General features: G+C 39.1%; 1 protein-coding gene across 1 annotated transcript in view; it reads right to left on the bottom strand.

Moving 5' to 3' along the window:
* The window catches only part of VPS13A (vacuolar protein sorting 13 homolog A), a 556982-nt gene that overhangs the window by 424823 nt on the left and 118824 nt on the right, over positions 1 to 13335 (bottom strand). Inside the window, exons 12-14 of the mRNA XM_030193720.1 lie at positions 5164 to 5270; positions 2747 to 2918; positions 1596 to 1658 (exon numbers count right to left, since the gene is read on the bottom strand). Coding sequence (XP_030049580.1) covers positions 1596 to 1658; positions 2747 to 2918; positions 5164 to 5270 — 342 coding nt within the window. The remainder of the gene's footprint in view (positions 1 to 1595; positions 1659 to 2746; positions 2919 to 5163; positions 5271 to 13335) is intronic.

Raw genomic sequence — 13335 nt, forward strand, 5'->3', positions numbered from 1 at the left:
GGCTCTTCAACTTGGAAAATAGACAGCTGAGGGGAGATATGTTTGAGGTCTACAAAATCCTGCATGGTGTAAAACAAGTAAAAATTAACTGATTTTTTACTCTTTCAAAAAGTACAAAGACTAAGGGACACTCAAAGTTACATGAAAATACTTTCAAAACAAAGAGGAAATATTATTTCACTCAATGAATAGTTAAGCTATGGAACTCGTTACCAGAGGATGCAGTAACAATGGATAGCATATCTGGGTTTAAATAAAGTTTGGACAAGCTGAGTTACCTCTAGGGGGGGAGGGGAGAGGAGGGGGAGGGGGGAGGGCGGGGAAAGGGGATGGGAGGTAGGGAAGGCTAAGGGGTTGGATGATCAGTTGTTATTTGCAGAGACTTGCAATGTTGTGAGTATGTTGCATAATGTTGATATGTATATGTCTTATGAAAAACTCTATAAAAATCATTTAAACATAAAGTTTGGACAAGTTCCTGAAGGAAAGTCCATAGTCTACTATTGAGATATGGGGGAAGCCACTGCTTGCCCTGGGATTGGTGATTCTGTGAAATACTTGTGACTTGGATTGGCCGCTATTAGAAGCAGGATACTGGGCTAGATGGACCATTGGTCTGATCCAGTATGGCTGTTCTTATGTTCTAAGCAGGATTTACAAATTAACCTTGGAATTTTTTTTTAAACACTGGGATAAATTGGCTTTGACCTGTATGATCAAAAGGCTTCTTGGTGTGATGAATATTATGTAGCTGAAGAAGCAAAATTAATACATTTTTGCTATTAAAACCTAAGATTCAATGAATAGGGCCTCTTTCCCCCTCAAATATCCTTGCAAACGTTGTTTAAAAAAATCAATTCGGTTTGTGTTTTTCAACTGTTCCAGCTGGCTGTTTTTGTTTAAGTGATAAAAAGGAAGTCTGACCCTGGACCTGCTTTAATTCATTAACATAAATGGTATAGATGCTCTATTAGTGCTTTTTGGCTAGTTTTCTCCTTAACATTATAAATTCTTATTTTTCCTTGGTTTATTGGATTTGGATCCTAAAAAGTGTGAATGTCAACGTTTTTTCTGTAATTTGTTATTTTCAGAGTACTGCAAAAATTGATCAGGGGTTTAGAAGTCCACTGATACAGTGAATGCTGGTTGGTAGGCTTTCCTCCCTTCCTCTGTTTTCTATCAATTCCCTCTCTCTGCTCATCTTTTCCATCTCTTCACCTGCCTATCAATAATTTGGAGTTCTTTTCCATTCCTCCTCTAATTGATACTACTGTAAACTGCTTTGATTGCTCTGTCATTAAGGCAGTAAATCAAATACCTAATAAACAAATCAAATACAGGTACCAGAGCCAGATAAAATTCTTAGACTATATATATTAACCATGAATTAAATCAAGTCAATTTGAGTAAATGGAAGGAATTCTATGTTGCTAAAAGTTCTGCCTAGCTCATTCTTTAAAGTGCTTATATAATGGGACATCTACCCTGAAAACAAGAAAGGGAATTAAATCACACACACCGATTCCTGTAACTCAGCAGGACATACTAGTAAGATTTAAATGTACTATTTCTCTATTCAGAAAATAATGTCTCACCTCAACCTCTGCCTGTTGTCTTGCCAAAGTGATATTAAACACATCCAAATTCTTTTCAAATTCCTAGAAAGAAAAATATATATTCTTTGTTAATCCTTCTGTTCATACAGTACACCTATTACGAGGTTTAAAAACAGGATCCAAAATAGGTTGAGAAGGACCTATCTGATACAAGGTGAATAAACATGCTATGAAGACAATGGCTTCTGTGTAAAATATTGTGCACTTTACTATGAACTAAGTAAACATGAGGACATTCAAATGCTCTTATAAAGTTTATGAATAGTCATTTGGGCTCTTTTACTAAAGTATGCTAAGCAGTTTAGCATGTGAATTGGTGCAGGTAACTTAGTGGATGGCTTATACACAGCAGCTACTCACGTTTGACTGACCATATACCAAAAACTAGCATTCAGTAATCTGAACCTCTACAATACCATCCATGATATCAGAAGGGCCAAGGCTAAAGTAGTTTATAAAAATTGTAGGTTATACAATTTTATTTGTATATGTGTGTGTACACATTCACCCACCAAAGCAGTCCATAAAATGTATTGAAATTTGTGTGTGTTGGTGTGTCCATCTGCCTCAAATAAAAATTATCATTTGGATGAACTTTGCTATAAATTTATTTCTTTGGAGGAAGGAGGATAACTTTATAATTTGCATGAGTAAAAAGTATGTGCACACTTGACTCTCTGTAGCTGCTGCTGGATTTGCAAAATAAAAAGTATGCACACACTTTTGCTTTGAAAATTATCCAAGAATACTATACATACATATTTACATCTATTTGAGGGTACACAAATTTTCTCAGTTGAATTACATGCATATGTACAAATTTTCCAACCCTCCACAACTCTTCCCTCAGAAACATTTCCTCAAACAGCAGGTTAATTTAGGTGTACATAGACTATATACATAGAAGTTTACCAACACAATGGGCAGACAATTTTATAATAGGGAATTTCTGTGTGTAGAGAACTACTTTACCATGGAAAAGGCCTATGAACATTATCTTCCTTATGGCTAAGTTGTTATGATCATGCTTGCCCAATGCTAGCAACAGAATCCACCACTAGGAAAATAATGAAACCACTTCTCTGGAATCAAAATTTTAGTGAAAATAAAAGGAAATAAAGTGTTCACACCTCTTGTAGTTTTACAACATCCGCCGGTGGCTTTTTTGTTGTTATTTTCATTTTATAGATTTCTTTGTATTTTTTCACTTGTTGTTTGTGTTTCCGAATGTGTTTCCAGGACCACATGTGAAGCTTGGGTTTCACATCTACTTCAAGAATACCAGTTATAGCATATTTCCACCTAGGGCAAAAATAGATATTAAGCTTTGAAAACACATCTCTTCAACAAAGCCTACAAAAGTCATCCTCAACGAAACGAATCATTCCTTAAACCACCCAAGTACACCAAAAACACCTCTCTCACGACCTTACCTAACACCTTTCCATCTAAATCCTCTTATACCTCAGCTTATGATCAACTGTATTTAAATCATGTAACGACTTTATCATAACCATACTCTATAAGATACATTGAGCCTGCAAAAAGGTGGGAAAATGTGGGGTACAAATGCAATAAATATAATATACTTTACAATTATCTGTGTTATCACAATACATATTTTAAAAACTAATAGCCTCTTCAGCATTCAGATGAATTGGTTCCAGTGGAACTACAGCTACATACAAATGCACAGTAAAACATTCCCTCCTCACCCCTCTAGATAACATCCGGTATCTCTTATCCCTTTTCTCTAGATTTGCCAATCCCTTCATTTTTACTACTACTACAACATATCATTTCTATAGCGCTATCAGTCGTACGCAGCGCTTCACAATTGAACATGAAGAAAAGACAGTCCCTGCTCAAAAGAGCTTACAATCTAAATCAGGATTTTTACTAGACTTCTGTTCACTCATCTGGAATAATCTGTCATTGCATATTAATCCAGAATTTTGATTAAAGTTTGTTAAAATATGATGTTCTTGAAAACAGAAAGCTCTGTGTCCTCTCGCTTGGTATTTTACAAATATAGGGGTCCTTTTACTAAGCTGTAGTAAAAAGTTGACTGCGGTAGAGTGGGCACATGAAATTGCTGTGTACCGAGGCCACTTTTTACCTCAGCTGGAATTCCATTATTTTAAATGGAAGTCATAAATGGCTATGTGCTAATAAAAATATTGGCACATGGCAAATTATTGCCTGAGCCCTTACCGCCACCTATTTAGTAGGTGATAAGGGCTCATGTGCTATCCTGGCAGTAATTGGACAGCACACGGCGATGGCTGATTACTGCTGGGCATACCTATACCACACCCCCATGCTAGAAAATAGAAAAATATTTTCTGACGCGGAAAACACCATGCGGCAAACACAAAACTATTGCAGGGCACCTAGGCGCGCCCTACGGTAGTGCGGTTTTGCTGCGCACTACCTGCGCAGTAGTCCTACCACAGTTTAGTAAAAGAGCCCCATACTGAACAAGAAAAACTTTGAACCACCATATCCTGAAAATATATGCATATCATTTAATCACGTACAAATTTTGTATAGTCAGTTTAGAATTTAGAAACGTATAATTTATGGGAAAGCCAGGTCATTTATTCTGTTTTGCAGCATTTTAGATATTTAAAAAAAAAAAAAAAAAAAGTTCCATATTTTCTCAAATAAAGTCACTTTGCCTTGTAATATATGTTAATTTTTCCACTGTAATTATGTACCAGCTATGTTAAAGCCATTCTTTCAGGGTAGGTACCAATTATTGTTTCCAAAGTTTGCAATAACATAACAGGTATCCAGCAGCAATTTGAACTTGGGAAGATATTTTTTTTTGAATTAAGACAGACACTGCAGCCTTATAAAAAAAAAAAAAAAAAAGTTTTATCTGAAAAGGTAATGACATTTTTAAATCATAGCAGGTTGTATCATGAACTATTCTGAAACATTTCTGAACTTCCTTGCATTCCTACCATATACGATTAAAAATTCCAAAACACAAACATCCACACCAACATTGGGATTCACACTGATTTAAAGCTGTGCTATTTATTCAATTTTATTTTTATAAGGTACAGTCTTTTGAAGCATAATTCTTCCATTGCTGTGATTTGTACTTCCCTGAGGAAGCCACCTGTTGTAAAAACATGGTCTATGTCGGGGACTGCATACTGTGACTTTCCAAAAGATAATACAAAATTGCAAAATAAAAATATTTGCACATATTGGGACAGTTTCTCAATAATGCAATTAGTTCACTGACGATGGTCTATGATGAAAAGTAACAATATAATTCCTCAGGAGCACATTAAATACTTTTTTTTTTTTTTTTAAATCATTGCACATCTGGTCGAGGAATAGTGTTATACACATTTTTGGGTTTAAATTATAATTTAAAATAAAAGCATAATTTTAATATGTGACACTGAAGGTTTAGTATATATTTTTGTACATCCTTATTTTTGTGATTGCTTACTCCAGGTATTTTGCAATCTCAGTATAAAAAGTATTTTAAGCACAGAAACAATACATTAAGGGATATAATAAATACCATTTCTCAGCATTGTCATGCACAGGAATTTCCGGCCTATACTTCCTGTAAGGTAGGTTTCTTGACATCATATCGATGGACTCAAGGAGTTCCATAACACTAAGGTACTGAAAAACAAAGCAGTATATACTTAGTAGCAAGTAGAAAATCAATCTAAAATTAGTCAGTAGTAAAATCAATCAGTAAATTGTGTTAGTCATCATTAATGCAGTAATAATTTGTATTCTGAATTCACCTTTGGATTTTAGATTTAAAATTACTCTCTTCCAAATCAATGCTCCAGACGGTTCATAGACCAGTACAGTATTTTATGCCAAATTAACTTAGGTGCCCTTTAACAAAGCGGCGATAGAGCTACTGTTGGTCATGTCTGGCGCATCAGAAATTAAAAACAAAAATGTTATGCCTGGAGCTTACCCGGTGGTAATTGGGCAGCACAGGAGCCCCTACTGCCTCCTAAATAGAGGCAGTAAGGGATCTCCCAGGAAATGGCCACTCACTAAGTATATACTTACAACACAGCCATTTCCTTTTTTTTTTCCACAGTAAAGTGATGTGATAGCCGTGTTAGTCCACTTTTAAAGGTAATAAAAGAAATCAAAACATAGAAAAGAAAATAAGATAATTTTTATTGGACTAACTTAATACATGTTTTCATTAGCTTTCGAAGGTAACCTTTCTTCTTGAGATTGGAAATAAGCAAATGTTGACAAATATCAGAATATAAAGTGAAACACAGAAGCCTTCCAATGACAGTCTCGCAGGAAAAGGGAGGGGTAGATTAGGTGAGAAACGGGGAGAATTGGGTGGATGAGAGACAGAGAGAGAAGTATGGCAGATGTGACAAAGCAGTAGAATTTCATGGTTTACAATGGGATAGAAAGCCCAGATCTGTGTTAAGTCCTGTCTGGTGGGTGTCAAAATATTTCTGATTTCTAAGGACTTACGTTCCTGGATTGTCTTAAAATTTCTTTCTAGTGTTCTTACCATAAGATCATTGATGCAATGTTCTGGTTTGTAAAGTGCTGTCCCACAGAGGTGGAATCCTGGTTGGTACTGGAGTGTTTAATATTGTGTCTGTGTAAATTAAGAAGTCTTTAGCATCTGGTTTGTTTCTCCAATATAGCACCCTTCTTCACACTTTTTACATTGAATGAAGTATACCTCACATAATAACAGACTGTGTTTCCCCGAAAATAAGACACTGTCTTATATTTATTTTTCCTCCCCAAAACGCGCTAGGTTTTATTTTCGGGAGGATGTCTTATTTTCTGGGAAACATCAGTCGCCCCCCCCCCCACCCGAGGTCGCCTGGCCCCCCCCTCCGTCGCTCCCGGAACTAACCTGAAGCTCCTTTCATCTTCGCAAGTTCGGATTCGGAGCAGCAAGCAGCAGCAGGGCAGACCTCTCCTTCCTTCCGTGCCCCGCCCTCGCCTGACGTTATGTTACGTCAGGCGAGGGCGGGGCACGGAAGGAAGGAGAGGTCTGCCATGCTGCTGCTCCGAATCCGCCTTGCGAAGGTGAAAGGAGCTTCAGGTTAGTTCCGGGAGCGATGGAGGGGGGGCCCAGCAACCTCAGGTGGCTCTCGGCGGCCCTGCTTAAAAAAAACGTTTGGTAGGTCTTACTTTTGGGGGGATGTCTTATATTTTAAATTTGCAGGAAAACCCCGGTAGGTCTTATTTTCGGGGTAGGTCCTGTTTTCGGGGAAACACGGTAGTAGATGACGGCAGAAAAAGACCTGCACAGTCCATCTAGTCTGCCCAACAAGATAAACTCATATGTGCTACTTCTTGTGTATACCTTACCTTGATTTGTATCTGCCATTTTCAGGACACAGACCGTAGAAGTCTTGCCCAGAACTAGCCCCATTTTCAGGACACAAACCATAGAAGTCTTGCCCAGAACTAGCCCCACCACCCAAACACCAGCCCCGCCTCCTAATCTCGGCTAAGCTTCTGAGGATCCATTCCTTCTGCAAAGGATTCCTTTATGTTTATCCCACGCATGCTTGAATTCCGTTACCGTTTTCATCTCCACCACCTCGCGCGGGAGGGCATTCCAAGTATCTACCACTCTCTCCGTGAAAAAAATACTTCCTGACATTTTTCTTGAGTCTGCTCCCCTTCACTCTCATATCATGTCCTCTCGTCTCACATTGGAGAATGATTATGTGAATGATCCCCTTTATTCTGAATGTTTTTCCCAAGCCTGCCTGGAAATAATAGGAGGAGATACAATCTAATGGACAATTAGCTAGTTTCAGTGTAACTACGGCAATGCCAGCTTTATTGAGAAGGAGTAACTTAGCGCTTAGAATACCAGGGCAAGAAATAGGGATACCACTGATGTTCCTTCTGATATTTAAGAGATCTCATACTCTCTATTGCTTTAGGTACAAATTTCAACCGTAAGCCCTTTGGAGACAGGGTGAATACCTACTATACCTAAACATAGGTCACTGCATTACCAATCAGAAGATGTGAGCTAAATTTGAGCTCTTGTTAAAAGGCTCTTTTGCAATCTAAAAGTTGTGTAATTTTCAACCAAAATGTAAACTAAGTTAGTCAAAGTCGTTAACTCGCGACAGGACTGTGAAAAATTACAGAAGGACCTTACGAGACTGGGCGGCTAAATGGAAGATGACGTTTAATGTAAGCAAGTGCAAGGTGATGCATGTGGGAAAAAAGAACCCGAATTATAGCTACGTCATGCAAGGTTCCACGTTAGGAATTACAGACCAAGAAAGGGATCTGGGTGTCGTCGTCGATAACACACTGAAACCTTCTACTCAGTGTGCTGCTGCGGCTAGGAAAGCGAATAGAATGTTGGGTATTATTAGGAAAGTTATGGAAAACAGGTGTGAGGATGTTATAATGCCGTTATATCGCTCCATGGTGCGACCGCACCTTGAGTACTGTGTTCAATTCTGGTCGCCACATCTCAAGAAAGATATAGCAGAATTGGAAAAGGTGCAGAGAAGGGCAACTAAAATGATAGCGGGGATGGGACGACTTCCCTATGAAGAAAGACTAAGGAGGCTAGGGCTTTTCAGCTTGGAGAAGAGACGGCTGAGGGGAGACATGATAGAGGTATATAAAATAATGAGTAGAGTGGAACAGGTGGATGTGAAGCGTCTGTTCACGCTTTCAAAAAATACTAGGAACTAGGGGGCATGTGATGAAACTACAGTGTAGTAAATTTAAAACAAATCGGAGAAAATATTTCTTCACCCAACGTGTAATTAAACTCTGGAATTCGTTGCCAGAGAACGTGGTGAAGGCGGTTAGCTTGGCAGAGTTTAAAAAGGGGTTAGACTGTTTTCCTAAAGGACAAGTCCATAAACCACTACTAAATGGACTTGGGAAAAATCCACAATTCCAGGAATAACATGTATAGAATATTTGTACATTTGGGAAGCTTGCCAGGTGCCCTTGGCCTAGATTGGCCGCTGTCGTGGACAGGATGCTGGGCTCGATGGACCCTTGGTCTTTTCCCAGTGTGACATTACTTATGTACTTATGTACATCATCGTAAACTGTACACCATCATTGTAATTCTCAAACATGTAATTCTTAACCAGAATGTATACTGTAAGCCACTTTGAACCGAAACCTGTTTTTGGATAACAGTGGGATACAAGAATGCATAAATTAATAAATAAATTAAACACAATAAGAAGGGGGGGGGGGGTGAGAAATATTATGTGGATACCGGTGCTTATTCAGAGCCAGAGTCCACATAGCGAACCCAGCCAAGTTAGGCCACTTGGGTCCAGTCACTAGTGCTTTGATTAGAGGACTTTGACTCCAATCCTTTGGCTGGTTGCAGTTTGTGGCATTCTCTACTTTTGCTTTGTCCAGTTTGACCTTACATAAAAGCATCTTCCTGTTTGTGAGATATATTAGCTATGAGGGTTCCAGAACTGAATATTGCCGGCGCCTGCATAACCAGCTCCTCCCCAATACTGTCCCTTGTACCACTCCTGACCTGCCCACTTTCTACATACGTGGTCAGAGATAACAGTCAACAGCACTGCCCAGTTTAGTACCGCTGAACATCAGAAGTTGGGCAACTTTAAGCAATTTAAGCGGCTCCTGGAATCAGGTTGGCCATTTTGGCCTGTATGAGAGAAACCCCCAGATTCTATAAATGGCACCCAAATTTGTGTACAATCTTGAGATCTGTGCACAAATAATGGTTCATTAATCAATAATTAGCTCTTAAGCAATTACTGATAATTGGCACCATATTTGGCTTTGCAAGCGGAACTGTCTGCACACAATCCTATAAAGATCCACTCCCAAACCTTCTCACTTGCAACCCAAAACAGGGCATGGATTGAAAGGGGCATGGATGGGTCACAAGAGATGACTGCAGTGTTACAGATTCTGGGGATCTGCGCCCAACTTGTGCACCAGGATTGGTGAATGTCTTGGAACCAAAGTTGGGCATGTGAATCCCCACCAGGCATTATTCTATAAAAGGTGCTAATTCTGGAGGGCTCTTTATTGAATAAAACAGATTTGTCCCATGCCATTTACTGAATCTGGCCCAAAGTGTCATGAGCAAGAGATCCTTATGCTCAGAGGTGGACCAAGAGCCTTGGGGGAGGGGGGGGGGAGGGGGTTGAGAAACAATTTGGGAGTTTTCCCAATGGATGAAGTCTGTACCCAATCCATACTATATTCATAAACAAAGCATTTGACAATTATGCTAGGCCAATAATTAACATAAAACCTTAGCCCTCCCCCACAGAAGTGTTCTCAGCATCAAAATATTGCCAATGGCTTCTTGAACCCAGTCAAAGCTCTGACCTGGGTTTAGCCTGGGGAGCTTTCTGGCCCACTGCTGTGCGGATCAAGAGCAAGGTCCCTGTTGTTGAAGGATCTGGCAGGACGGACGATAAATTCTGTGTCGCATTAAAATATCTTTTTAGTGCCCCATTCAAGCATTTTCTTGATGTGGCAGGGAGGTCAGAAATGCTGCAGAGAGTGTCTGAAGCATAGACCAAAGCTTTTTTTATTTGATCCACCTCTTCCTTGACCTAACCCGAAAGAGGTTTTCACCCTAGCAAGGAATATTATCAAGTTTTCCTTCATATCTAAGGTCTGGGGCCCACAGCCATTATAGTATGGAGACACCAAACCTAAAGACAAAAGCTCTTGATTCCATCTTGAGTGTATCATAGATTGATGCAGCCCCATTCCATACTCCTTTCTGTTGTCCAGTACTGCTAATGGAGGAGTAGCCTAGAGACTGAAGCACCAGGCTGACTACCAGGGAAGTCTGGTTCAAATCCTGCTGCTGATCCTTGTGATCTTGGGCAAGTCACTTAACCCTCCTTTGCCTCTGGTACAGACTGTAAGGACCTCCGGGAAAAAGGAAATATCTAGTGAACCTGAATATAACTCACCTTGAGCTACTACTGAAAATGGTTTGACCTAAATTCAAATAAGTAAATACATACATCATCACATCTCTCAAGTGTTTGTCTGATCAATCTTTTAAATTATGCACATATTGATCCATGAAAGATTGGTAAGAAGCTAGGCAGAAACAAAGCAACCTAATATATTTTCCCTCCCAACATGATCAAAAGGCATGTGGATGCTTCCCCACAGGTAGCAAGGCATAACTCTTCTATCTTTTGGCCTTGAAAGCTGAATCAACTAAAAATGACTGCCGAGAAAGGACAGTGGCATTATTTAACTCAATTAGGAATTTTCTTTCTGAGTTGTGCAGATTACATCTTCCTTCTTTGTCCAAAGTACTTTTGAGAAAACACTCTTAAAAAGTTAAGGAATATATCTCTCAGATAGATATAACGGGCTAGTGAGAATCATTTGAAACTAAAATTAAAAACGAAACTGCTCTGGTTTGGAAACTATGATAAGATTCCGGAGTAAGCTTATTTTAAAATCAGGAGAAATTTTAAAAAACAGAGAATGAATCGCAACTTCTAGGAATTATTCTGGATTCTAAATTAATATATAAGTATTTTTTATTTTTTCAGCACCTGATATACTGCAAGTGATACCTGAGGCGACTATGCGGTTTACAATTTCTATTACAGGTACTTTGCACTGTCCCTAATGAGCTCACAATCTAAGTTATATATTCTACCTGGGACAATGGAGGACTAAGTGACTTGCCCAGGGTCACACTGAGCTGCAGAGGGAATTGAACCTGGTTCCCCAGGATCTCAGCCCACTGCCGACCATCAGGCAGCAACAGGAATCAAACCTGGTTCCCCATATCTGCAACCCACTGCACTAACCATTAGGCCACTCCTCCACTCCCAGATTAAGTCATTAACAAAGCATTTCTTCTTCAAGTTACAGCAACGAAGGTCAATCAAGTCTAGCAGGAGTTTAGACAGTTTTAGAATCATAGTTCAATTAACTTTACTACCACAGCTGGATTACTGTAACTCCTTGTATAGGCCAATCACAGTTAAGTTATAGAGAAGATTACAGTTATTGCAGAACATGGCTGCTAGAATGATCTTTGGACTGAACAGTTTTGAGAGTGCAACCGTCCTTGTTGAATAAGCTCCATTGATTGTCTATCAACTTGTGTATTGAGTTTAAAATGGCTTGTCTGGTTTTCAAGTCTTTCCATTGTAAGAACAGAGAGCTTAAATACAAATGACTACTAAAAATTGGAATACTTTCAGATTTTAACATAATTGGAAGATTCTTTTCCTTCGATAAAAAATATCTTGAATAAAAAACTTGAGCAGTCTTTCATTTCATGGAGTAAGAACATGGAACCAACCTACCTATATAGATTAGACAACTATCATATTTCCTATATTGAAAAGCTTTGAAAGGTTATTTTCATGATAGGATAGTAATTTTAAAGTATAATAAATGTACGTAATTATACTATTTGGCAGAACCCCACTTTTTTTGTTTAGGGTTTTTTTTTTAGTTGTAAATCCATCTTGAATCCATGGTATTAAAACCGGAATAGAAATCCTTTGTAGTATGGTATAGTACAGTATTGTTCAGGAAATGCTTAAAGGCAGCTGTCCCACATTGAGATTCTGTGTTAACAGTACTTAAAGTCGTTTTATTTCTTCTTATAATTGAATGGATTTGACAGCGCTACATACATCTAATAGCGCTATATAAATAATAGTACTTATAAGTCTGTGGTTTTTTTTGTTACATTTGTACCCCGCACTTTCCCACTCATGGCAGGCTCAATGCGGCTTACATGGGGCAATGGAGGGTTAAGTGACTTGCCCAGAGTCACAAGGAGCTGCCTGTGCCTGGTGGGAATCGAACTCAGTTCCTCAGTTCCCCAGGACAAAAGTCCACCACCCTAACCACTAGGCCACTCCTCCACTCCCTGGTTTTATGTATGGTTGTATTGTGATCCATCTAGAACATTCATGAATATGACAGAACACAATAAATGAAATCAAATAAATCCAGAAGCCTCCTGACATGGTACCTGGAGTTCACCTTCTTGTTCCAAGGACACAGGGGAAAAGGGGGGAAGGGGAATCTCCCATATTCTCATATTTCCTTCAGCATACCATGGTTGGGCATTACGGCAACATCCTTAAGGGAAACTGATCAACTTGAAGATAGCCAACATATTTACTCTGGGATGGCTGTCTCCTTTTCTAATTGAAATAAATTAATTTCTGCCATTAGCTTCACAAAGTCAGCAAAGAAGTGGCCTTCAGGTAATAAATTTTCTCCTTTCATGTGGCGGAAAGGCATCTGAAGGGACCTGTAGATACCTTTTGATCAGCGTAGCTCTCAGATCCATAGCAGTCTAACACCAAGAATCCTCAGACTCAAACCCAGAGAAGTGTGCAAATGAAGTAGCCTGAGTTAGCACCTGTCCAGGAGCCAAGACTTTCAATTGGCTGTGATGGGGCGAAGGGTTCTAGAAGCTGATGCTTGAGGGAAGCTTCTTTCTAGTGCACTAGAGAATGACAAAAGTGCAGCCTGTAGAGATACCAGCGTCTAAGGAAATTAAATATATATGATGCCACCAGGTGCATTAAAAGTCTCCTGGATAAGGACTATATCCATCTGCTTTACCACCAGTGCACCAATAAATAGAGAGCTTCCTGGATCCTTCTATTCAATTTCTCATCAAACTCGCATGGGAAGCAGGAGAAGAGGTAACATCTTGGTTCACTAAAAGACT

Source organism: Microcaecilia unicolor, chromosome 2 (assembly GCF_901765095.1).
Source record: "Microcaecilia unicolor chromosome 2, aMicUni1.1, whole genome shotgun sequence".
Classification (NCBI taxonomy): Eukaryota; Metazoa; Chordata; class Amphibia; order Gymnophiona; family Siphonopidae; genus Microcaecilia; species Microcaecilia unicolor.